Source organism: Staurois parvus, unplaced genomic scaffold, assembly GCF_062004578.1.
Source record: "Staurois parvus isolate SC_StPar_1 unplaced genomic scaffold, SC_StPar_1.0 ptg000013l, whole genome shotgun sequence".
Lineage (NCBI taxonomy): Eukaryota > Metazoa > Chordata > Amphibia > Anura > Ranidae > Staurois > Staurois parvus.
In genome coordinates this window covers 10,711,467-10,738,941 of record NW_028317809.1, presented here as the reverse complement: position 1 = coordinate 10,738,941, position 27,475 = coordinate 10,711,467, and the positions used below count along the sequence as shown (strand labels likewise).

The following is a 27,475-nucleotide window of genomic DNA, read 5'->3' as shown; positions in this document are numbered from 1 at the left end:
ACTGTGCATTAGAAATAGCGATTCCAGCTCATATATGTAATGGTTTCCAGGTAAAACTTTTTTAGGGACTGTAGAAAAGCTGCAAGTAGGTATGAGATTATGTGAATTAGTTTTGGTCAATTTATTAGACAGTAAATAAGAACTTGGCTCTGACCCAGATGCTACTGCTAAGGAGTGTCAATGTGTGCGGATTTTCTTCCAGATGCCCTAACAATAAAACATGTTTTGTCTTGTCACAAAACTGTATTCTCTCACTGTCTATCTGTTCTGGACTTAGCTGTGGTAGACCTTTACAAAAATGTTTGATCTGCTCCACGTGTTTGAACTGTTACAAAGTTGCTAGAGGGTTTTTTCTTTTATTATAGATGTGGATGAATGCCAAACACCAGGAATCTGCATGAATGGGCGCTGCATCAACACAGAGGGTTCTTTCCGTTGTGAGTGCCTTGGCGGCCTGACAATTGGCATTGATGGCCGAGTATGTGTGGATACCCATATGCGAAGTACCTGCTATGGAGGTATTAAAAAGGGCACCTGTGCCCGCCCCTTCCCTGGCGCTGTCACCAAATCTGAATGCTGCTGTGCTAACCCTGACCATGGATTCGGAGAGCCCTGTCAGCCATGCCCTGCCAAAAATTCTGGTACGTATATATGACTCATTTGTGATAACCAATCTGTAACCAATAGCTGAATTTTATTTTTCTGCTTCGTCTGTTCATTTATGCAGGTCATGGTATATCTAGTAGTAGTTAGTCACATTAAAACTGGACTTTTTCTGTACTGTTTCAACACTACAGAACAACTCCAGTTAAATATGACTAGCTATTATCAACTTTTTTTCCACTTTGCTCATATTCAAACATTAAATTGCAAGGATGTAAGACAAAATGATTTAGTGAATCATAGAGGAAAATTATTGCTTCTTTGTATAGCTATTTGTGTACAGTATATGTGGATTAACCACTTGCCCTTCAGAGGATTTACCCCCCTTCCTGACCAGGCCTTTTTTTGCGATATGGCGCTGCGGTACTTTAACTGACAATTGTGCGGTCATGCAACACTGCACCCAAATTAAATTTATGTCCTTTTTTTTCCCACAAATGGAGCCTTCTTTATGTGGTATTTAATCACCTCTGCGGTTTTTATTTTTTGCTCTATAAACAAAAAAGACCAACAATTTTGAGAAAAAAACTATATTTTTGACTCTTTTGCTTTTAACCACTTGCCCTCCAGAGGATTTACCCCCCCTTCCTTACCAGGCCATTTTTCATGATATGGTGCTGTGTTACTTTAACTGACAATTGCGCGGTTCCTCACTCATCGCCCACGAGATTGCCAATCATTCCAAAACAAGATTGACGCAATCCGTAAGGACATTGTCAATTAACAATCTACCTCTCCACCTAGCCTCCCTCCCTCCAGCACCCCCTCAACTCTCCCCTCCTCTGACCTCGCAACCACACTTCCCCCCACCACACCTAACGTCCCGCACACTATAACCTCCCCAACACTCCGCTCCTTCAGCCCTGATACCACTGAGGAGGTCACTAAGGTCTTCACTGAAGCCCCCCTCACCACTTGCCCCCTAGACCCTATCCCCTCACAACTCCTCCGGTCACCCCCCTCCTCCATCATTCGCTCCCTCACCCACATCTTCAATCTCTCCCTCTCTACTGGCGCATTCCCCTCCCCCCTAAAACACGCGCACATCACCCCCATACTCAAAAAACCCTCCCTGGACCCCACTGACCTGAACAACCTTAGACCCATCTCCCTGCTGCCACTCACTTCCAAACTCCTTGAGCGCTTGGTCTACAATCGCCTAAGCGCCCATCTCACTGACAACAACCTCCTTGATCCACTACTGTCTGGCTTCCATCCCCTACACTCCACCGTAACTGCCCTACTTAAAATCACTAACGACCTGCTAACCGCCAAAGCTAATGGCCACTAATCAGTCCTCCTACTCCTCGACCTCTCCGCTGCCTTCGAAACAGTCGACCACTCCCTCCTCCTTACTAAACTACACTCCCTTGGCATCAGGGACTCTGCTATCTCCTGGTTCTCATCTTACTGCTCCTTCAGCGTTACCTATAACGCTGCCACCTCCCCCTCTCTCCCCCTCTCTGTTGGGTTCCCCCAAGGCTCTGTCCTCGGACCCCTTCTCTTCTCAATGTACACCTCCTCCCTTGGCAAACTGATACACTCCCATGGCTTCAACTATCACCTCTATGCCAATGACACACAAATTTACCTCTCCACCCCTCACCTCACCCCCTCACTCTCCGCCCGCATCACCCACCTCCTAAACGACATATCAGACTGAATGTCGCTCCATTTCCTCAAGTTAAACCTTTGAAAAACCGAGCTCCTAGTTTTCCCCCCAGCCCGCGCCCCCCCCATCCTCTCCATCACGACTAACAACGCCACCATCAATCCCACCCCACACGCCAAAGTCCTAGGTGTCTCCCTGGACTCAAACCTTTCCTTCCAACCTCATGTCCAATCACTATCAAATTCATGCAGGCTCCACCTCCGCAACATCTCCAAGAGACGTATGTTCCTCACCCCAGACACTACTAAACAACTCGTACACTCCCTTATCATCTCACACCTAGACTACTGCAACTCCCTTCTCACCGGCCTACCCCAACACACGCTATCCCCCCTCCAGTCTATCCTGAACTCAGCGGCTAGACTCATCCACCTCACCAACCGCTCCACTTCTGCCAACCCCCTCTGCCAATCCCTTCACTGGCTCCCGTTTGCCCAACGCATTAAATTCAAATTACTAACTCTGACATACAAAGCCATTCATAACGCTGCCCCAAACTACCTCACCGACCTGATACCCAAATACCACCCTACCCGTGCCCTTCGCTCCTCACAAGACCTCCTACTCTCTAGCTCCCTGGTCTCCTCCTCCCACGCCCGATTGCAGGACTTCTCCAGGACTTCCCCCATCCTCTGGAACTCCCTACCCCAATCCATCAGACTGTCACCTACCCTCCTCACCTTCATGCGTACCCTGAAAATCCATCTCTTCAGGGAAGCCTACCCCACCCTCACCTAACAGCCGTTCTCCTCCACTCCTCCTACCACTCCATCCCCCACAGCCACTTCCTCCTGTACCTCTACCCCCTCCCTCCTAGATTGTAAGCTCGAAAGAGCAGGGCCCTCAAACTAGTATTGTATTGTTACTGTATCGTCTCATGTACTGTCCCCCCACTTTAATGTACAGCGCTGAGCAAACCTTTTGGCGCTATATAAATACTGTATAATAATAATAATACCCAGAAATGTGAAATCACGTATATATACGTGATTTTACACAGCCCTGCCACTCTGTAGCAGTATTTCTGCTATAGGGCGGTGGGAAAGCGGTTAAATGCCCCTATTAGTTGGCATATTCAGTTGAACTGCTTTACTGCTTATAGTCAGCCATTTTCATACACAATATTTGTGTCCAGATCTCTTTAGTATGTTAGCAATAACGACACTGGAAAATAGAAGTCAAGTAGACAGTAATCAAATTTGCACACAACCAAATATATTATAAAGTTATTTGATAATTTCACTGATATTATAATCATATATTTCGATACTTTTAACATGTTACCCTTCAAACCCAACACAGTAGTATGGCAATTCTTTAAGTGACTCAATGTAAAACATTGCCTAGTTGAACAGAATATATAAAATATATATTAACCCTGCTCTGCTCATCCTATTTCACCAAAATTACATATTACAATTTATTAGAACAAAAAAATGTAATCTTAATTTATTATAATGTTCTGTTTCTTTGCAGCTGAATTTCAGGCTCTATGTAGCAGTGGAATTGGAATCACTGCAGATGGTAGAGGTGAGTGTTTGTTTATATGTCTTGTTAAAAATGTTTGCTTCAGTTTTATTTTTTACTTACAGTAACAAAGGCCAACTTTTTATTGTGCATTACGCGTTGTAATTTCATTTATGGGAACATACAGGGGGAGATTTACTAAAACTGGAGAGTGCAAAATCTGGTGCAGCTCTGCATAGAAACCAATCAGCTTTCAGGTTATTTTGTCAAAGCTTAATTGAAAAAACTGAAGTTAGAAGCTAATTGGCTACCATGCACAGCTGCACCAGATTCTGAGTGCACCAATTTTAGTAAATCCCCCCAACAGTCTTTTCAGTTATTTTTTTAAGTATACATGTAAAAGAGACCATTTGGACCTTAATTATATCTGTACATGGGGACAGTCAAAGTGAATGTTCACTCAGCTAAGTAAATAATATGTAGCTGTGTTCACTTTGAATACCCAATCAAGTGTAAGGGGAAATTTAAAAAAAGCATGATTTTTGCCTGCAAATGAATGAAACACGCTAAACACAGCTTTACCTTATTCATTGAGCTAACTGAACATTAACAATGCAAAGTGAACAGTCTATTTTCTATTAGTAAATCAGCCCCTGTAATTAAGCCAACTGATTAAGCCCCAGTTCACATATATGTGGCCATGCGGGCCACCTTTTACGCGGACACGAGAGCCTATTAATTTGAATGGACTTCTGTACCCCGGGACACGCAGGGAAGAAGTCCCTGCACTTCTTTGGAAACCGCAGCCCGCACAGAATCCTCGGTTCCCAGTGTGGTTGCGATTTCCAGTGCTGATGGCGTGCCATTAGAATTAATGGCACCGTCCCGCGGGTGCACATTCTTCTGTGTGGGTGGTGCGGCTGCATGGATTTTTGTACGGATCTGCAGTGGCACCAACCGCACAGATGTGAACCTAGCCTAAAAGAAATGCACTTCCTACCTGACTAATATCTTATCTCAACAGCACTCTGGAAGAGAAATAATACAAAAATGACCCCATTGTTGATGTCAGAGAGATAAATAACAAATGACTGTAGCATTGGTGTTCGGTGGTATACTTACTTTGTCTAGATTGCTGTTCAACACCAGCAGCTCCATGCTTTGAAAAGCGATGTCTGCACCGGAACTATGCAGGCATTGTCGGGCGGGATATAACGCCACCTTACAGTGTCAACGTAAAGCTGACGGGTGTTGTAAATATGAAAGATGTATCAAAAACCACTTTAGGGTTAACTCAGCAATGATAACTGATAATATATACTAACTGAAAATACACTATACATTCCCTTCGTAATATCCTTAAACCCAGTGTGATCAATTGTTTTTTGGATTCTGTAAAAATCGTGAGAACAGTAAAACCGTTAAGATAATATAAAATATTCAGTGATATATGATACATTTTTCTGCTTGCTAATTCAGATATTAATGAATGTGCCCTGAACTCTGAAATCTGTCCCAATGGCATTTGTGAAAACTTGCGTGGCAGCTATCGCTGTATATGTAATGTGGGCTATGAATCAGATGCTAGCGGGAAAAACTGCGTAGGTAAGTTGGTTATTAATGTTGAAAATGTAATTATTTAATATTTTTTTTTCTATCTGCCTGTTTATATGCTGTGCACATTTGCTATTGTCCTGCTAAGGGCTCATGTACACTGCAGTTGATAAACTCACGTTCAGGAGCTGTTCAGCGTTTTTTTCAGCAGCCCCTGAACTCTCCCTAATGTTTTCCTATGTGCCCATGTACACATCGTCGTTTACAGGCAGTTGAGTTTACAGTCGTTTTTTTTAACGCAGAAAACGTGCGTTCAGGTGTAAATTTTATCAGCATTGCAAACGCCAAACACTTGTAAACGCGGCTAAATGCTGCTAAACACGTTTATAAGCATTTGCATTTGAAATTTTTTTTAACTCTTACATTTTCAGATGCTGTCCAGAGCCTTTTTTCATCATGAAAAATGCATGCAAAGCGTTTCCCTGGTACTCAAATGGACCTGGTACACCATACTTTGAGGTTTCGCATTAAACAAAATATGTTAGACACTGCTGCAATAATTTCTGCACATAAATTAGCTGGAACACATCCAAACACCACAAAAAAAAAGACAGCTAATCTCAACAAATACTGCTCTCTCTGCTTCTACTCTCTCTATTTCTCTCAAAATGTCTGAAATAGTTAATTTTTTACTGTTATTCGGTGCATTCTGCGCATTTGGGAAGGTCTCCTGAGGCTATCTTTAAAAAACACTTTTAAACGCAAATGCTCATAAATGCGCATAAACGCTTTTTTCAAACGCGGCTAAACAGACATTTTGTAACCTACGTTTTCCAGCAGTCAGTTTCCATCGTTCAGAAGTGTCCCATACATGGAGCCTTAACGTGAAGTGAACAATTAGATTGGATTTCACTGTTAAGTAGCATTCTGTCACACAGACTATATATGCTTATTCATGTGGTATTAAAATCTATGTTATGCTTTTACAGATGTTGATGAGTGTGCTGTGAATCGCCTACTTTGTGACAACGGCCTGTGCAGGAACACTCCTGGCAGCTACACATGCACCTGCCCTAAGGGTTACGTCTTCAAACCCGAGTCAGAAACCTGTGAAGGTGGGTATTCAGCACTGGAGTAGCATATTGCCTCTTAAAAGAACTGATCAACTGTAGAATACAGTTGGGGTGGTGTCAGCCCCAGAGGGATATTCCTGAGCTCTGATGATATATAATAAGAAAACTCAATACTAATTTATTTACATGGTGCCCTAATACTGAACATATACAGTTCATGAATTCTTGCTCTTCAAAGGTGCGAATAAATATGCTCCAATGCGGACTGGTGTTTCTTATAAGCCAAGATTGCTTTGCAGTTCATCACCAGTTTTGTTGATGAGAAGAAACAGCTAGGTTTCATCACATAGACATTTGTGGTTTTCATATTTATGCTGGTTTACTGTGAGAATTTCAGCTGGTGTGTCTTAAAGCTGTTGCCTGTACTGAAATATTTTGTTCCAACTTTCAGATGTCAATGAATGTGCATCCAACCCCTGCGTTAATGGGGTCTGCAGGAACAATGCTGGCTCTTTTGTGTGCGAGTGTTCATTCGGAAGCAAACTGGATCCTACTGGGACTATTTGTGTGGGTGAGTGTTATTAAAATTCTTCTGGTTTCCTAGAGGTCAGTGTGGAAGTTTTTATGGAAATAGATGACAGATTTGCTGCAGTTGTATATAAGATTTTTTCTGAATGTTGGCTCACTTTTTCTTTTTCCATCATAATACACAAGTGTCTCCATTCACCGTTGTAGCCGTTTTTCTTGATTGTTCCTTATTCTAAGTTATTGTAATGTAATATTACAATCTAGTCTGTAATATTACAATCTAGTGGAGCTAAATTCAAGTTTTAAAGAACATTGCTTGCGAGTAAGTTTTTATGACAAAAGGAAGAGACTCTGTCAAAAAAGTTTTTTGTGAATACACACTAAGCCACACACGTGCAGCAGTGTATAATCCTGGCATCTACTTGGTACCAGAATAAATTAACCCTAGTGCACATGCATGGGGGTTTAATGACCCAGCCTAGCCAGTCAAGATGGTTGAAATGCTGAAACTGGAAGAAGAACAAAAGCACATTGCGCAGGAATGGTCCACAATGATCATTATTAGGAAATCGGTCCGGAGCACTGATGTGCAGCTGTAATGCCAATTGTCTATATTACACAGTGCTTAACAAAAATTACAGTGGTGATATTTTAAGCGTTATTGCTAGAGAAGCCAAAAACAACTTGCCAAGTTGAGATCCAGGCTAGACTGGGTGGTTTGGAGGACAGTAGATGTTCACTATAAATATTAACTTAAAGCGATTGTAAAGCTCAAGGTTTTTTACCATGAATTCTATGCATGAAGGTAAGAAACCTTCTGTGTGCAGCAGCTCCCCTGCCCCCTCAATACTTACCTGAGCCTCATCGCTATGCAGCGATGGGAACGACAGTTACAGCTTGCCCAGGTCTCTGCCTCCCCATTGGCTCCTGCTGCTGTCAATCACAGCCAATCAGCCAATGAGGAGAGATAGGGGGCAGTGCCAAGCCATGGCTCCATGTGTGAATGGACACTCAGAGCAGTGGGTGCCCCCATAGCAAGCTGCTTGCTGTGGGGGCACCCAACAGAAGGGAGGGGCCAGGAGAGCCTGCGGAGGACCCAAGAAGAGGAGGATCCAGGCTGCTCTGTGCAAGACAACTGCACACAACAGGTAAGTATAGACATGTTTGCTATTTTACAAAAAAAAAAAGAAAACTTAACCTTTAGAATCACATTAAGCATGTCATGCTAGACAATAAAGCTGGTATCCTACAGATAACTGGGAGGGTACAGGAGAATTGCTATTCCTGTATCCCCTGTAACTCTGACAGCAGTTGGTTGAGAAGTAAGATATCAAACCAGCTTGAAGTGGAATTAAATTAAAGGGGTGCTCAGCATTTGTCATACTATACACAGTGTACTTTGATATTGTGACACCTCTGGTTGTGTTCTCAACCAGTAATGTGAAATCTGACCTGCCCGCATCCACTCTGTCCCTGGTCCCTGGTGGTGCTATGTATTCTTGCTGTACTTCTGGGTGCGCTGTTGTGTTGCTCAGCCCATTAGACAGTCACAGATGATGTAACTCTGAATTTTACAGCATGGAGAAGTGACAGGTTTTTTTTAGCAGAAGAGACTGAAATTATCTTCTACTAAAAGATCCTTCCTGCTGGAAATTTTAGTTTTAAAGGTTTAATTCATCTTTTTAATTAAAAATCCTCTAGTCTGAACAGCAGTGTTCTCTTGTATTTGGTATTTAAATGAACTCTCAAAATAACCTAAGAATGAAATCTGTATGTCATGCATGTCACAAAGCCTTATTTAAAGGGTCAGTTCACCTTTAACAAAAAACTGCCTATGCAGGTAAGGTGCGCCTATAGATAAAGACAAACTGTGTAGCTTTGATCAAAGGTAATTAATGCCCATGCTACCTTGCTACAGGTGTAGGCCATTTATGTACTTCCAAAAGTTGCAGTAGTTCTGAGCTCAGTGATGCTGTGATGGAGCAGATATTGGGCCATACACATGTGGTGGGTATGAGAGCTTGCTCTCTTGATGATGGGGGTGAGCAGTACTGGCTGAGAGTGTCCTAGCAATGTTCTAGAAACAAGGCAGGAAAGGAGGATGTCATCTCTGGGAGATTTTTGGTTAAGCTTCGGGAGGTACGTAAATGGCCTACACCTATAGCAAGGGCATTATCTAACTTTAGCCAAAGTAGCATAGTTTGTTTTTATCTACAGGCACCTCTTACCAGACAGTGTTTGGTAGTGGTGATCTGATCCTTTAAGGTATGGCTACTAATGATGGAACCACCTGTATCTAGGATTATATGTAATAGCTAAAGCTCCCACACCACTAGAACAAAATGGCTCTGCAGGAGGGATTCCCACATCAACACTGACTGTGTTGATGGGGGAATCGAGCAATTTTCTTTTCTGCAACCTGTCTATGGTCGGCTTAAGGCTCGAGACAATTGTGCAAAACCACATGTACTTTTGGTGAAAACATTCAACAAACATTCAAATTTTCCTTAATGCACTCTTTATTCCAGGGTGACAATGCCTACATTCACACTGCTAAACAGCTTCAGAAGTCATTTAAAAAAACACCAAGCGGACCATGGACCACATACAAGATTTTACAAAACCTTTATGGGAATGTCAAGAGGGTGGTGTGTGAAGTAGATTTACTGCCAGTCCTTTTGGGAGCTTAGACATGTTTTTCTTAGAGAGGTGCAAAAATTCCTGAACACACAGTAAGGACTCTTTGACAGCTTTGCAAAACAAGACTGAGCCTGGTTTTCAAAGAGTGGTCATACTATTTACTGCTTACCCCCTGCACAATGACTCATAAGTAAGGAGACAAAGTTGCAATTCTGCAGTAATTACTAAAATTCATAATCAGCTGTTCTTTTCAGAAACACTGTAGAATCATGTACAACTATGAACAAAATATGTAGTCATGGACTTTGTGTGGACATATAGAAGATAAACTGAGTATCGTATTATGTACCATTAAAAAACCTATTATACAACATTAAATATTACTCTTTACATAGGGGTTCACAACATTCACAGATTCCAATTACAATCCACATGTGGACTCCGCATGTTTTGGGAATCCTTCTTTAGGAGCACATGTGACAGAATCAGTACACCGGAACCCACTCCTAATCTTTAATAGAGTAATATCAATCAGTAGGGTAGACTGGATTTCATAGCATGTGCATGTGCATGTTGCCCATAGAGGTGCAAATGAGTAGCCCAAGGTGAAGCCACTACCTCTCAGGTGGGAAATTCAGGTACATTCAGTAAACAGCAAATGGTATACTTAATCTTAAAATAGAAGGACCAACTTCACAATGGAGAACTATCTTGAACCAGTGTAAGTAAGCCACCATAAAGCAGCATGGTAGTGCTGAAGGGGCTCTTGATAAGTATCTTAGAAACAAACTCAGTTTACATCAGTCCAGCCTGTATGACACACTAGAATCAGGCCATTGTATTAGAAACATTGAAATAGTATTAGGATGGTTTAAAAAGGACTTTATGGCAAAAAGCAAGGTTAATTTATTTTGTAAACACACAAATCTGTAGAAAAAAAATAGTTAAATAAAAAAGAAAAAGAAAGAAAGAAGTAAAAGTTTACCCACCAAATGGTCCAGGCATTTCCTGTAAGCGAGGGTAATTGGCCTTCTTCCAGGATCCCAGAAACATTGCTAAACACATTTTGCAAGAAGATGATCTACTACTCTGCCCTCCTGAGATTTGGGATCCTCAACTTTCCCAAATTGCAGGGAGAAGGCTCAATGACATCACTCTCACCTGCAGAAAGTACCTGGAAATCAGGTTATAAATTCGTTTCTGCAATTTTTTAAATAGGTATGTAATAATGACCATGCATTTTGCTTTTATACGTGGGAGGCTATGGTTCTGCAAGATAAGCGGACCTTACAGTTTGATGCAAGGTTTGCCGTGACTTCTTCTTACAGATAAACACAAAAAAATATCAAACAGAATTAAATATGCAGCTAGAGAAAACAAAAAGCATTGTCATTAACTTTTTGTGGCTTGTTAAAAATGAAAATGCAAGCTTTTTGGACCATTAGATTCATACTTTGTGCATGTTATCAAATCTGTCATCATGCCTGAAGAAGAAACAAAGTGTTCTGAAATCTTGTATTTTAATACTTTTAGAGCTAGTTTACAACTATCGTAATTTACTTTCTCATTAATTTATACCTTTTTTAAACAAATGCTGTGTACTTCTCTTTAACATACAGATAGCATGAAGGGAACTTGTTGGTTAAACATTCAAGATGGTCGATGTGAGGTGAACATCAACGGAGCTACTCTCAAGTCTGAATGTTGTGCAACTCTAGGAGCTGCCTGGGGAAGCCCTTGTGAGCGCTGTGAGATTGGTAAGCCCCAAACATTTGCAACTGAATAAATTCTGGTATACTGTATACCTCTCAGTATTATCCCATCTAGAATGAATAAATTGTGTTTTTTTTGTAGACCCTGCTTGTCCAAGAGGATATTCCAGGAAGAAGGGGGTTGCTTGTGAAGGTAAATCTAGAAATAAAAAAAAAAAAGTGATATTTTTTCAGATTTACATCTGTGTCAAAAAGAGTATCATTCTTTTAAAAAAACAACTTTCTTTTGAAGATAGACTGCGATTGTTATGTCATTATCATTTTCTGCTGTTAGTTGAGGTGTTAGTAATACACTTATTATTGTTATTTTTAAGATGTTAATGAATGCGAAGTCTTCCCTGGTGTTTGTCCCAATGGGCGCTGTGTGAATACTGCCGGTTCCTTTAAATGCGAGTGTCCTGAAGGGCTGACCTTGGATAGCTCAGGGAGAACTTGTGTTGGTAAGAAGAAAAGCAAATGTAACAATATGACAATGCTACAATTCATTGATTTGATTCATTTTCTATTATAAAATTGTGTTCATTCATTTGTATTTTTAGGTAGGCAAACTGCTTCTAGAGTAGACCAGAAATATTTGTAGGAGGTCAGACATGTAGCCATCATCTGAATAAATAGATAGATAGATAGATAGATATTTTATTGAGATAGGGTTAAGGATACAAGGTACCCAAAAAACAACCTAGCTGCAAACACTATATTTTGGACACCCTAACTTAAAACTGGCCATATTCGCCTGCAGGCTAAACAAGGGATTTCTCCATCTACGCTAAACTGTTGACTATTGTATTCTGACATCTGACAATACCCGAACAATGCCTGAAGCTGACTGTTGGACCATTGACTGTTCAGCTGACAATTTTGCACCTGATTCCTTCAATCTGCAGATGGAAGCAGGGTTTGTTGAGCAGGGTGGTGCCAGCAGGGCCACCCACAGGTCAAAATTCATCCAATTCATTAAGATACTGCCAAAATTAATTCCGTATATGGCCAGCTTAGTGCAGGGTCCTGATAGATAGATAGATAGATAGAAAGATAGATAGATAGATAGATAGATAGATAGATAGATAGATAGATAGATAGATATTGCTGTTTTTGACTGTTAGCTGTCCCGTGCATAATTGTGACTGTATGGCCTTTTTCTTATGCAGATGTACGTGCTGAGCAGTGCTACATGAAATGGGATGAGGATGAGTGTGCAGCTCCTTTACCTGGTAAATACAGGATGGATATGTGCTGCTGCTCTGTGGGTGCTGCCTGGGGTGTTGAGTGTGAGGAATGTCCTAAACCTGGAAGCGAGGAATTTAAAAACATCTGTCCAAGAGGACCTGGCTTTGCTAATAGAGGAGATGTTCTTTCTGGTCGTCCATTCTACAAAGGTAATGATTATTTTTCCATTTTCATTTCTTTGGAAAGAAAATATGGTCAATAAAGTAACCTATAACATTTGTTATTTGCCATAACAATTATTACTGAGAACTAGCAAGAGCTGAAGGCAGTTATTGTTATGGTAAATAATGCATTCCTTATACCTTTTGGATCTGATCCTAATGTCATTGGAATTTATTGACATCTGGTTCATTATTCATTTTCCTAGAAAAAAAAAGTATTGGCAATTTTGTGCAAAACCAGGTTTTTTTTTCAATTGAACTTTTATTATCACTTTAGGTTTGAGAGGTTAGGTTTGAGAGCAATATAGGGATGGGCTGTAGGATAACATACCCCTTTTTCAGTAAAATAGCAGTACTCACATTAGCCTTCCCAAGCTGTATTTTGGCCCTGTTACTGCACCTTTTTGATACCAATGCCAATACATATAGATTCATGTTGTACTGATTCTTAATTAACATACTTTAAGTGCCATAAAAAAACTGGACTGTGAATGAGCTTTATTTGTAGTATGTTTAATTTATGGCAGATCACCTAATAAGAAAAGAGATCCTACATTAAATTAGTCAGGCCTTTGTTGTCCAAGCTCTTTTGATCAAGTAAGTTATAAGATCATGGGTCAGATTGTAAATGTATAACGTGAGACTATTAGCTATAACCATATATATCTTTCCCTTGAGTCAATCTTACACATCTTTAACTCTGATCATCTCTTGAACCTTAACCACTGACCTAGAGCTTTGGAACAAATTAATGTGGTATTAGCACAAATCAAGAAATGCAACAGATATTGGCTCAATGCTCCTCTATAAAAAAATATGCTGGAGCATCTGGGTATACTACCATATATAAAAATGGATTATCCCCTCTATGTGAGGCTACCACAGTCAGCTAAGAAAATCACAACAAATTTTGCACATGTATCAAAAAAATACAGTTTTAAATAAATCAGTAAAGCGACAAATTAAATACAACATTTAGCATACTTGTACACTTGTAGCTGTATCCAGTACTACTTTCTTACCCAGTACCGTTTTATCTTAACAGATGTGAATGAGTGTAAGGTATTCAGCAGCCTTTGCACTCATGGAACATGTCGTAACAGCATTGGAAGCTTCAGGTGTATCTGTGACAGTGGTTTTGCTTTGGATGCCGAAGAGAGGAATTGTACGGGTAAGTGCACAAAATAAGTAGCAAAATCAATAACATTCTGTAGAATTAAGTTACAGAATTAAGGACAGCTGGTGTAATTGCCTTATTCCTCTTTTGTTTACAGACATAGATGAATGCCGAATTTCTCCTGACCTATGTGGACATGGAACATGTGTGAACACACCGGGAAGCTTTGAATGCGAATGCTTTGATGGTTATGAGAGTGGCTTCATGATGATGAAAAATTGCATGGGTGAGTATTAATTTAATGCTTTGTCTTTCTGAGCACCTTAACCTAAATAAGACCCAACAATTTTCCTTCAAAGTTTTCAGAACGCGTTCACTGTTTTTTGAGTCATGTGTCTAAAAAGTGGCCCTTTAGACAAAAAAATAATCAACAAATGAGATAAGATGAGAATAACTGGTTGGTGTGTGCTAGTGTTTTACATGTTAAAACCTTATTGAATAAAACAGAAATAATTATAGCCTATAATATGTTTAGATATTATTTTGTGCCTTTAATACAGTTTCTGTTCTTTTTTAGACATTGACGAGTGTGAGAGAGACCCACTACTGTGCAGAGGAGGATCATGTATTAACACTGAAGGCAGCTTTGAATGTATTTGTCCACCTGGTCATGAGCTCAGCACAGAAGGCAACGCCTGTGTGGGTATGACATTTATTTTTCTAATTTTATCATCACAGTTTGCTTTGAGAAAAGGCAAGTCTGATTGTGTCAGAGAACAAAGCCATATGTGCACTAATATATAATCTTTCCCTAGATATAAATGAATGTTCCTTGAGTGATAACCTGTGCAAAAATGGACGTTGTGTGAACTTGATTGGAACATACCAATGTTCTTGCGATTCTGGCTTCCAATCAACACCTGACCGACAGGGTTGTATGGGTGAGTAGCTTGCTAATGAAAACGTGTCTTTATGAAATATGTACAGTATATTATAATAGAAAAATCATATATCATTCTTGTTCCAGTTAGTTAATTTACCCTTTGGGAAGATATAGAAATGTGTATGAGCAAAGGGAATTGACTCTTTCTGGATTTGGGAAGAAGGACAGAGCACACTTTGTTTAACATATAAATAATGTTATCCTCTTGTTCATGATATGGTAATTTACCAATCATTTTAGGCAATTTATATCACAAGTCTATAACAAGTGTCTATATGGGGCAAATTACATTTTGGTGATAATTCAGCAGCTGATTCAAATAAGTAGTGGTCTAGTACCATGTTTTTTTTTCTTACCTCTCAACAACTTTAAAGGGTGTTTAGTACAGTTGAACTTTCAGCTCTTTATTTGGCATTATGCAATGTATAGTCTTGAGAGGAAGGGTGAGGATACCAGGACTTTGCAGCCCTGAGGGAACCTGGGATGGAGCCAGCTGGTGTCTTTTGCTTGAATTCTGTTGCCAAAAACAGACTTAGAGTATTGAATCCAAACCGCAGTCACAGCCCCAGGCTACTGTTGTCATGATCAGATACAGTTCTCCCACGAGGCGAAGTTGGATTATGCTGTTGCATTTGGCCAGCCATACATGGATCAAGATTCCGCTGGTTCAGCAGGGACCAGCTGAATTTCGATCCATGTATGGGCTAGCTGATTTTACACAAGTCAATCTATCGATCAACTTGTGTTTAACCAGCCTGTTGGATTTTTCATGAATGATCAGTGCCATCAGGTACAGCTGGCAACATTGATCATTGTATTCTTCCAGCGAGCAGAACACAATAGCGCTGCAGGAGTGATTCCCCATCTACCTCAAATGTGTGGATGGAGGAATCTGCATATTTCTTTTGTTCAGCTCGTTAGTTGAACGAAAAAATATTTCATGTATGGCCTGCCTTAGAATGTACGTGAATAATAGTAGCTGTACAATGCATCTCAAGAACAACACTTGCATAAAATAGAGTGGAGTATGCTTGATTTCTTAATACATTTTTCCTTTTGCTTTTTCACATTGGGTCCTTTTTTCCTTACTGATTGTAAATATTTCTTACTACTGAATCCCCATGCAAGCCATAATCTCTCTTGCACTATTACATTCTGTTCATTTACAGTCGGCATAGTCAGATCTCCTACCTGCACCAGTCCCTTTGGCTTAAATTTACATGAAATCAAGTTTCCTAAATAGTGATTTTTGGTTGACACTTTTTTATGATTTTTTATTTGGAAAGTATTATTATTATTAAAACATTTTAAGAAATATAATTTTTCTTTTTACTTTTATTCAGGAATTGTTGTTCTTATTTATTATTATCTTTTTTATTGGGAATTTTTATTTGGGGGAAATAGGAAAATGCCCAAAGTATTATCTCTTCTAAAACTCTTGCTTTTTCATTAAAGAGGAACTTCTTCCCTAACGGGAAGTTCCACTTTTCTGCTCCTCCACCTTCAACTTTGGAACACTTTTTTTGTGGGGGGGAAGTATAGTGTGATTATTTTCAGCACATGTTTGTATACTAAAACAAGTTTGCATCTTTTATTTCAGACATCGATGAGTGTTCAATCATGAATGGAGGATGTGACACACAATGTACCAATTCAGAGGGCAGCTATGAGTGCAGCTGTAGTGAGGGCTATGCACTGATGCCAGACATGAGATCCTGTGCAGGTAAAGCATTGCACATGTATATTCTTTTACTGTTTCTCTTCTGTTCTACTGTTATCATTTCTTTACTTTTTAGATAAAATCTTTATTTTATAAATTAATATTTAATACAGGTTGTACTCCTGATACTGGTGTTACAGGTTATTAATGGTTTTCTACATCATTGAGGTGGTTTGCTGTCAGACTGCTCTCTCCAATAGTCTTTACAGAGCTGTACAGAGCAGAGAGGAGGAATCCCTGCTTTAACTATATCTGTTGGGTTTGTAATTTTAAGCTATGTAACGTTGTAAAAAACATCTTTTTTGTAAGCAAAATTAACGTGATAAACATATGTAAAGGAATCTAGAGAACTAACAGGAAACAAGTAAATAATAAATAAATAAACATATAAATATGTATGTAATAGTAGCACTTAATATTTTATAATTACCTGGCTAAAAAATATGAACAGCACATTTTTGAAAGCTTAATTTTTTTACTCTTGTATACAGAAAATAAGTATAAAACACCTTACAATTCCTTTAACTATATTTAAGTGAAAAGACTACTTTTAATCATATAGTTCTGTGGTTTTCAACAGCTGGTTCCCACAACCTCTACAGGTTTTTCAATTGACTTCTACCATAAACCACAGAAACTATTTTCTCATAGCAGTAAGCAGGGATTAAATGCCCGCACTGTCAGTATATTACTGTCATTCAGGCATACTATCTAGAAATATTCTTAGAGTTGAATAAATTTTTATAGGAATTCCTGCTAACTTTAAGACTGTGGGACATAAAGAATGTTTGTATTAAGATATTTTTATTTTTTAATGTAGCATTATATTCTAAATGACTAGTGGTGGTTAAAATACATTTTTGAAAATATAAAATACAGTCATTTAGAGTTTAACAAAGTGATCTGCAAACTATTAGCTCGAGTTGAATTTTTAAGGAAAACCTATTGCTTTTGCTACCTGTCATAACTGCAGCATATTCCAAATCTCCTAAAATGCCCTTATATTTTTTTTTTTTTTTTTTTAATTTAAATATTTATTAGTTTTTCACATTATTACAAAATTTCCATAAGAAGAGACACAATACTTATAAATATCAGTACATTTCTACTTTGTCCCTTCTATTTACCTCTTTTATTTCCCTTCCCTCCCAACCCACCATTTCCCCCCCTCCCTCCCCTCTGCAAAATCTTCCGTCTCTCTAGGCCCTACAACTTTGAATAGCTTCCTAGTTTAGAGTTTTCTATATTTCTCTTTTAATCCCGATTTTTCCCATTTTTCCCATCGTGAATAGTATATTTTCATCCTGTCTTCCTGCATATGATAAGATTTTTCCATTCTGCTAATCTGGTTTACCCTATTGATCCAATCCTCCTCCGTTGGTACCTCTGTCTTCCACCAAAATTTGGGGATCAACCCTTTTGCTGCACTTAGGTAGTACCATACTCCTGATTCTTTATATTTATTTACTGTTGTCTCTACACTATGTAGGAGACACATGGTTGGGTCTAATCCTATGTCATTTCCAGTTATTATTTCTATTAATTTGACTATTGTCTTCCAGAAAACCTGAATTTTTGGACATTGCCACCATATGTGAAACACCGTGCCCTCTTCCCCACATCCTCTCCAACACATTTTTGAATTCTCCCCCCTCATCCTGTGCTCAGTGCTCGGTGTAATATGCCATCGTGTCAGACATTTATAGTTAATCTCAACGTCTCTCATACTAACATTCTCGTGAACTAATCTAAATATCTTATTCTGTTGCTCTTCATCTATCCCCACCCCCATATCTCTTTCCCAATTTGTTATAAAAATTAACTTTGTGTCTGTGTCTAGTTCTGTAAGTATTCTATACATTTTTGTAACACCGTGTTTCCCATCTCTACGTATTTCTAATAACCTTTCAAACATATTCCACTCCTTTTTTAATCTCAAGGGTTTTGGGAGAGCTCCTATAAAACATTTTAATTGATGATATTTCCATTCATCTATTTTAGTAAACATATCTCCTCCCTTCTCTTTTAATTCTTTAAGTGTTCTCAATTCCCCCTCTATCAATATGTCTCTCAATTGGATATCTTCCTTTTTAAACCATCTCCCTGATATCTCATCTTTTCCTGGGGGGAAAAACTCCGTGTTTGCAAGAGGCATTAGTATAGAGTTGAATTCCCATTTCATGTGTTTATGTAAGTTATCCCATATCCTTAAGACAGTTAAGGTGTAAGTGCTTGTGTCCTCTTTAATTCCTCTATAATGTGCTGGAACCCATATCATCTTACTCAAATTAATTCCACTCAGATCATTTTCCATTTTTACCCAAATTTTCCTCTTGTGATTAAAAGTCCAGTCATAAATTCTTGCTAACATTACTGCTTTGTAATATCTCTTGACATCAGGTAGTCCCATCCCCCCTTTCTCTTTAGTCCTACTTAGTGTTTCATATGATACTCTTGGTTTTTTATTCCTCCATATAAATCTTGTTAACATTTTTCTCATTATCTTAAAAAACGCCTCTGGGAGTTTGATCGGGATCATTTGAAATCTATAGAGTATTTTAGGTATAATTACCATTTTAATTAGGTTCATACGTCCTAACCATGATGGATTTCCTCCTTCTAATCTTTTTAGTTCGTCCTTAATCTCATTTATCAGAGAGATATAATTTAATCTATACAGTTTTTTATATGAGGTAGCAAGTTTTATTCCTAGGTATTTTATATCGTTTTCTCTCCAAATAAAGGGGAATTCTTTTTGTAGCTTTTCTTTTTCGCTCTTTGGTATATTAATGTTCAAAATCTCAGTTTTTGTTGGGTTAATTTTTAGATTAGATAATTCACCGTATTCCTTCAGGATCTTCATAATATTTGGTAGTGTTATTCGGGGGTTGCCTACATAAAACAGTAGGTCGTCCGCAAAGGCCGCTACTTTATGTTCTATATTTTCTATCTGGATTCCCCTTACCGCTCCACTATTCCTTATTATTGATAGCAGGGGTTCCAATGTCAATACATACAGCAAGGGGGACAATGGGCATCCTTGCCTTGTTCCATTGGACATCCCAATGGATTCCGATCTTTCCCCGTTTACCGTGATGATTGCAGTGGGCTCCTTATATAGTTTACCTATCCATTCGCGCATTCTCTCTCCGATCCCCAACACTTCCAAGTTATCCATCATAAAGCCCCAGTCCACTCTATCAAACGCCTTTTCGGCATCAATTGACAAAAGCACTACCGGGGCTTTCCCTTTTTTACTTTTCTGGATAAGCATCAGAGTTCTCAAGCCATTATCTCTACCCTCTCTCCCCTGAACAAAGCCCACCTGGTCTCCATGAATCCATTCGGGCATTAGATCTTTCAGCCTGTTTGCTAGGACCTTTGCGTACAACTTAGTATCAGTGTTTAATAATGAAATTGGTCTGTAGCTAGAGCACTGAGAGGGATCTTTTCCCTCCTTATGGATGAGAACTACATGGGCCTGAAGGGATTCCCTCCTCCCCTCCATCCCACCTCCCAAGTCATTCATGTATTTCTTTAACTTTGGTAACAGTACTTCACTAAATTTTTTATAGTACTTAACTGTATAACCATCCGGGCCTGGGCTTTTCCCTCCCCCTGTACTTCTTATTGCTGCTTCTATTTCTTCCTGAGAGATTTCTGCATCCAAGGAGTTCAGTTGTGTTTCGCTAAGCTTTGGCAATCCCGCATTTTTTAAATATGTCCTCCTTTTTTCATTGATACCTTCCCGCATTTCTTTTGGTGATCCTTGGTGACTGATATTATACAACTTTCTATAATACTCCGTGAATACTTTAATAATTTCTTTAGTTGAGTGGACCATCTCCCCCTTAGGGCTTTTTATCTTTTCTATATAATTCCTGTTCTTCTTCTTATTCAGGGCTCTCATTAAGTATTTTCCTGGTCTATCACCCCATCTATATCTTTCACTTAATACTTTATTATATACTCTTCTCCTCTCCTCTTCCATCAGTCTCTCTAATTCATCTTTTTTATCCCTTAACTTCTGTCTTGTTTCTATTGTTATTTTTTTCTTGTGTATCTGCTCCAATTCCAGGATTTCCTTTAAGAGTCCACTAACCCTCTCTGTTCTTTCTTTTTTCTTCCTTGCTCCCATCGCAATCAGGATTCCTCTTATATATACCTTATGACTTTCCCATACTGTAGCTGTCGATACTTCCTCTGTTTCATTCTCCCGGAAATATACCTTAATCTCTTCTCTGATCTTCTGCACAATATCCTCATCCAAGAGAAGAGCCTCATTCAACCTCCATCCTAAACCTCCCGTCCACCTTTTTCCCCATCCTATTTTCATTACGACTGGGGCGTGGTCCGAAAAAGTTCTTATCTCTATTTCTATTTTAACCAGCATTTCAATGAGTTGATGATCTATTAGAATGTAATCCAATCTCGAGTATATCTCATGTGCATTAGAGAAGAAGGTATAGTCTCTGTCCTTCATATGCATTATTCTCCAGGTGTCCACCAGTTGGTACTCGTGGATCGCCTTCCTCAAAGCTCTCAGAGACCTACCCCCTTCTCTCCGCACAAGGGAGGTTGCATCCATTTGTGGGTCCATACAGAGATTCAAATCTCCTGCTATTATCAAACGCCCTTTTTTAAAATCTATCAATTTTTTTAGCAAACCCTTCAGAAAGATCTCAGGTTTCTTGTTGGGGCAATATATATTGGCTAGTGTGCATTCAATTCCCTGTAATTTACCTTTCAAAAACAGGAATCTCCCTTCCGGGTCAGTCCTTCTATCTTCCAACTCAAATCTCATATTTTTTGCCAATCCTATTGCCACCCCCTTTGCTCTTTTAATTGGAGAGTCAGCGTAATACCATGTAGGATAATATTTAGATTTTAATTTCACATTAGATTCTATCTCAAAATGTGTCTCCTGCAAAAATACCACTGACGTTGCCCTGTGATGTAACTCTTTAAACAACTTAAATCTTTTCCCAGGGCAGTTCAACCCATTCACATTATATGTTATAAACTGTATTTCTTCCATCCTTCTTGGTTTTTTTTTATCTCTCTTCTAGTTCGCCTCCTCCTATTAGGACCGAATGATTTGCAGAATATTAGCCCCACTCCCCCTCCCCCCCCTCCCCCCCCCCACCCCCGCCCCCCCTCTCTTACTTTTCCCCTACCCATTTTTAGGCTTATAAACTGCCTACAAATCATTTGTGGAACTGTTTCCACAGTTGATTTAAAATATTGGGCGTAGACTCCGCCCATGGACGGCTCACCTTTCCTCCGACCTCCCCAGTACCCCCTTCTCTCCCCAACTCAACCGGATCCTCCAGAGGGACTTCCACCTCAAAAAAGGGGGATTACTAGGGGGGGCAAGGGAACAAGAGAGAGAGAAGAGAGAAAAAAAAAAAAAAAAAAAAAAAAAAAAGTATTTTCTCCTGTTCACTTCTCCCTCCCCCCTCTCCCCAATCCCTGAGCCTCTCTCCCCTTCCCCCCGACCTGCCGCCAATCCTCCCCTCCCGCATCATCCGAGTCTCCTTTTTCTTCTTCTTCTTCCCACCCAGTTATCTCCATTCTTTGCAGGCCCAGTCTATCACAAAAATCTCTCAGTTCCTCCGGGAATCTCAGGTATGCTGTCACCCCACTCTTCCAGCCAATTAAAGATGCTGAAGTGCCCCATCTATATTGCACGTTCTGTTTTCTCATTTGCTCTAACAGGGGTCTCAGGGATCTCCTTCTCCACAGAGTCTCTGGTGTTAAATCCGCAAAAATTTGAACAGTCAAATCTCCATATTTGATTAACGTTCTTCCCTTGATCTTCTTCCAAATCTAATTTTTGACCCCAAAGTTCTGGAACTGTACAACTATATCCCTCGGTCTTTCCCTCTCAGTATCTTGTTTGAACTTTCCTATTCTGAAAACTCCATCCAGTTCAATCACTTCTATTTCAGGTCTGTCTCTTATGGAGTTTAAGATTTTTTTAACTAGTTCATGTAATGTTTCCCCTTTTGCTGCCTCTGGAATTCCTCTCACCCTAAGGTTAGACCTTCTTTCTTTATTTTCTCGAATTTCCATCCTGTAGAACAGTTTTTTCTGGGTTTTCTCCAAATGGGTTATTTTTTTCCTTAGCTTATCTATGGTTTGGGCCTGGGTTTTGACTTTCTCCTCTGTTTCTTCCATTCTCGTTAGCAGATGCCCTAAATCGTTCCGAATTACTGTCATTTCATGTTTTATCGTTTTCTCCAAACTTTGGAACATTTCTATCATCTCCTTCTTATTCGGTATTTGTAGTTCACCATCAAGTTCTTTTTGACCCAGGCCATCCGCTATTTGTTGGCTACAACTGCTGTTCATACCCATTGATAGTCTCGGGCTGTTTCCTGAGCTAATGTCCATTTCCCCTTTGGCGCTTGCGCCTTGGGCCCTTTCTGGCGTAATGTTTCCATGTGATGTAAATTTCTTTATCGTGCCTGATTGAGACCCTTTTAGCCCTGCTCCCTTAGGACCTTTATTCTTCATATCCTCAATAAAATCTTTTGTCTTCTATATTCTCTAGATGGGGTTATATCTCTCCTCTTTGGTTTGTAATCCAGACAGGTTTACTGAGTTTACTTGTGCTCTCCTAGGGGGACATGGATCTCTTCTCTTCTAAACTCAGGGAATCCTCTCCTCTTCTCCTTAGCCCCTTGTTCCCCACTGTCACTCAAGAATCCACTACACAATACAATAGAATAGGCCCCCAGCAGGTCTCACTCACCCTTCTCTTCCCCAGATGGTGACTCCAAGTTTGGTCGGAAGGTCTCCACAACAGCTCTGTCCTGGGGGGGGGATTCCTCCGGGCCTCCAACTCTGCACCTCGGTTTCTTTCCCTTTTATTTTTTTTCCTTTTGCCTCTGGGCTTCGTCCCAGGGATGCAGGGTGGGTCTCCTGGCGCTCCCGGGCTCCCTGACCCAGAATCGTAGAGTCAGCTGGCCGGGGGCCCCAGGCAGCAATAGACCGGGGGTTGCACACAGCAGCCGGGGACCATGAACAGTAATCAGCCGGGGGGGTTGAGGGCAGCAGAGAGCCAGCGACTGCAGCCGGCGTCTCGCCGTCAGTTCAGGCGGCCGGCCGGCTTTCTCCTCTCCCAGAGAGCCTCCGCGGCCGGTCACACACCCCCGCCACGTCACTCCGCTCTCCAGCCGTCCGGGTCCTTCCTCTCACCAAGGACCGGAGAGGCTGGTCCGTCGCTGCGACCCGCGTCTGCCTCCCATCTCCGGCTCTCAGGACTGCACTTCTCGGCCCTCCAGACTCCGGTGAGTCGGCTCCTTAGGGTCACCAGGGAGGTCGGGGAGCGGTACCTAGTCGAAGGCTAGCACCGCTCACTCCCCACAGCCGCCATGACCAGGCTCCTCCCCCTACAAGCCTGCCCTTATATTTTTTATGCTCTATCTTTGTTAGGAATGTGTTTTAATCAGTTTGCCTATTTGCATTTTTTAGATATTGATGAATGTGAGGACAACCCAGATATCTGTGATGGAGGGCAATGTACCAATATCCCAGGAGAGTATCGCTGCTTGTGCTTTGATGGCTTCATGGCTTCTCTAGACATGAAGACGTGTGTAGGTAAGAAGATTTTCACTCTTGTCTATAGCTGCTTTTTGCTTCCTGTTTCTGTATGGTTTAATGACTCTGAAGAATAGCTCAGGGGAAGCTTTATTTGTAGATCTTAGTATTAATCATCCCTACCGTTTTTCCCTCTTTATAGATGTTAATGAATGTGACCTGAACCCCAACATCTGCTTGCATGGAGAGTGTGAGAACACTAAAGGTTCCTTCATCTGTCACTGTCAGCTGGGTTACTTTGTTAAGAAGGGCACCACAGGATGCACAGGTAAAAGGCAATTGTTCATGTGTATTGTTTAAAAATTCTAAATTGTAGAGTATGCATATTTTATACATACAAGTTTTATATGTGTAGATGAATTTTATGTCCAGTGTGTTATCTTAATTTATTTGAACATCATACCTTTTCTAGCAGATTTAGATATAAAGGCTTAACTTTCTTTGAGGCCCCTTCAGACCTTGCACAGTGGGAATGAGTATTCCTGCTTGAGATTTTTAAAGCTTCATTTACACTCGGAAACATGTGTCACGCATAGGTAAGCCCATTCACTTCAATGGGCTACCTTATGCGCATTTGTCACCTAAACCAAGCTCATGTTCCTTTTTGGGCATGATGCATGTTGTTGCGATTGCCACGCTACAGTCACAGCAGAATCACATCTCGTTTGGGGTGTCATTAAGAAGCATGGCGCCCATGTATGCATTGCACGTTCTGCCACAATTTGGAATCGGGGGGCAGAATTGCAGCAATCTACGCATAGGAGGATATGTGCATGTAACATTTTTTAAGCATGTTTTTTACCTGTTAGGGTCTCCCCTGTGTAGACCTCCAAAAGTAATGTCACGACCTCAGCAGACTTAGAGCTGTCACTCAAGTGACACTTCATTTATGTAGGAAGATGAGGGGGAGGATGAGCTTGGTCATCACATACAATAATTGTACTTTCAGATGAGGAGAGGGCTATGATTTGCAAGGTGGAAAGGGAGTATGTTAGGGAACTGACTCTTAAAGTAGAACTATAGTCAAAACTTTTTTCTAAATGTTGGGTAAGGAAGAGTTATAACCCTGCAATTTAAGGGAATCTCTTGCCCCCCCCCCCCCCCCAGGTCACCAGAATTAGTGTCCACTAATCTAAAATGTCCCCTCTATTACTGTTCTGAGTACAACCCAAAATTTGAGATTTTCTTTTACTTTCACTTTCAATGATAATGGTAAACTGGACAAATAGTGAATCTCCCTAACAGGCACAATAAAGGCAATAAAGGCCTGACAGGTATTCTAATCCATCTCCACTCTGTTAAAAAAAAAAGTTTTGCCTTTAGTAATAGTTATAAGAAGCAATCACGTTCGCTATCAAGTTCAGAGGCACATTGCAAATCAATGAAAAAAATTGTGGAATGGAAAAATGTTGCAAATAAGCTTTTAAAATAGCTTTACTCTAGTAAAAAATGTTGTTCTTAAAGCTAAAGTTTAAGTGTGGCAATTTTTAAAAAGTTACATTGGTTCAACTTACATCAGTGTAAGTATGTATGTTCCATACTTGAGGAATTCCTCTGAAAGCTGGAAATCACTGCAGTAGACACTGCTACTACAGTGATCACCATTAGCTTCCAAGTCTTGTGCCAAAAGGCTGCTTTGCTGCATAGTGAAGACAGAAGGTCTCTTGCTCAGCACAGGCGCAATTCAGAGAACGCTTTGCATTTTATCAATGAGTGCAGACTGTTCCACGGTTGGACAAGGTAGAGACGCAGGGTGGTGATGTCATGATCTCCACCTCTTCCAATCAGGGAACACTTTCAGTGAGGAAAATGTTCTCTAAATGGTGCCTGTGCCGAGCACAAACACATCTTCTGTGTTAGGTGAGAAGCAGGGTAGCAACTCAAAATGGGACCAGGAAGCTAGCGGCAATCACTATAGTTATGGTGCCTACTACAATCATTTCTAGCTTCCACAAGGATCCCACAGGTTTGGCACATGTCTACTAACATTGGACCAAGCTGGACCAATGCAACTATGTAAACGTTCCAAAACCTAAACTTCCGCTTTAAAGATGTATTCAAATTCCTTTACTCAAAAAAAAAAAATTCACTAAGCACAGCTTGTATTTACAAATGCCACATAACATTACCCCTGTACATTTTCAGAAAAATGTATCCAAATTATAATTATAATAAATAATATTGTAAAAAATACTGTGTACAAATGCCTCTAACACCCTGGAATATGTGCATGAATTTTATTTCCTATGTGGCAACTCCTGCACACACCACAGCTGAGTAACCCCCCAAAAAAGCTCAGATCATGTGAAACAATGGGAGTTTTCTTTGCTTTGCTCTATTGAAATTTAATTTTAGCCAACAGGTAGTAATAAGCAAAACATAAGCAGACACATAATTAGCTTTTTAATAATTAGCTGGTTAAACTGAGTGACTTGAACATATCCAGTTTTAATAATGTATCCAGCTTTTATTGAGACATTCACAATATAGTTCCTTAAAGGGGTTTGGGTTGGAACCTACATGGGGTTAAGTTTCCCCCACATGACAGTGATCAGGCCTGACAGCTTGCTTTTCCCTGAACAGGCAATGTAATAGAGTCTTTTAAGCTGCTCGCTGTAAAGATTACTGGGGAAAGTTGTGTTACAGGAGGTGAAAGTAGGGAAAACTTGTACTGTATATTGCTTGCTGATCTTTATATTTTAATTATTAAGAGGTTATATACTGGGTTTAAATTATCTACAGGTAAAATATAGAACTGCTTAACTGTTTCTTAATTATTTTTTCTTTAGATATTGATGAATGTGAAATTGGAGCACACAACTGTGATGTGCACGCATCTTGCGTCAACGTACCCGGAAGCTTTAAATGCAAATGTCGAACAGGTTGGGTTGGAGATGGCCTCAAATGTATTGGTAGGTGAAATTTCAGATCTGTAAACTATATGTTTTAAAATGCAAACCCCAACACAAAGCACATTTATATTTGAAACTGTATTGTTGAAGGGGTATCACCTTGATCCATTTACGGTAGATTCACACCAGCATGATCTGATGCAGTGCTGTAAATACATGTGCACATCATTATTGCACATTACATCACGCATTAACAAGTACTTCATTAAGGCAGCCCATTTATTTAAAAGGACTGCCTAATACATCAAAACTGACCAATATTTGTGCATGCAAATTAGTGTAATGCAGTGTACTGTGTTGCACTGCAATGCAGGTGCGTTAGAAAGTGGGTTGGGGTGCCTTTCAAATTGAATGGAATTACATGGCAACAATGGATGCTAACATGCATTGTAGTAACATACATAATACTGCACTGCAATGT

General features: G+C 40.0%; 1 protein-coding gene across 1 annotated transcript in view; it reads left to right on the top strand.

Annotated features, from left to right (window-relative positions):
• The window catches only part of LOC149473602 (fibrillin-2-like), a 238,911-nt gene that overhangs the window by 184,767 nt on the left and 26,669 nt on the right, over positions 1–27,475 (top strand). The window contains exons 16-32 of the mRNA XM_089675603.1: positions 366–641; positions 3,812–3,865; positions 5,282–5,407; positions 6,346–6,471; positions 6,881–7,000; positions 11,217–11,354; positions 11,452–11,502; positions 11,684–11,809; positions 12,518–12,745; positions 13,803–13,928; positions 14,032–14,160; positions 14,452–14,577; positions 14,690–14,815; positions 16,418–16,540; positions 24,017–24,142; positions 24,285–24,410; positions 26,932–27,054. Of these exons, the coding sequence (XP_089531729.1) occupies positions 366–641; positions 3,812–3,865; positions 5,282–5,407; positions 6,346–6,471; positions 6,881–7,000; positions 11,217–11,354; positions 11,452–11,502; positions 11,684–11,809; positions 12,518–12,745; positions 13,803–13,928; positions 14,032–14,160; positions 14,452–14,577; positions 14,690–14,815; positions 16,418–16,540; positions 24,017–24,142; positions 24,285–24,410; positions 26,932–27,054 (2,250 nt within the window). The remainder of the gene's footprint in view (positions 1–365; positions 642–3,811; positions 3,866–5,281; positions 5,408–6,345; positions 6,472–6,880; positions 7,001–11,216; positions 11,355–11,451; positions 11,503–11,683; positions 11,810–12,517; positions 12,746–13,802; positions 13,929–14,031; positions 14,161–14,451; positions 14,578–14,689; positions 14,816–16,417; positions 16,541–24,016; positions 24,143–24,284; positions 24,411–26,931; positions 27,055–27,475) is intronic.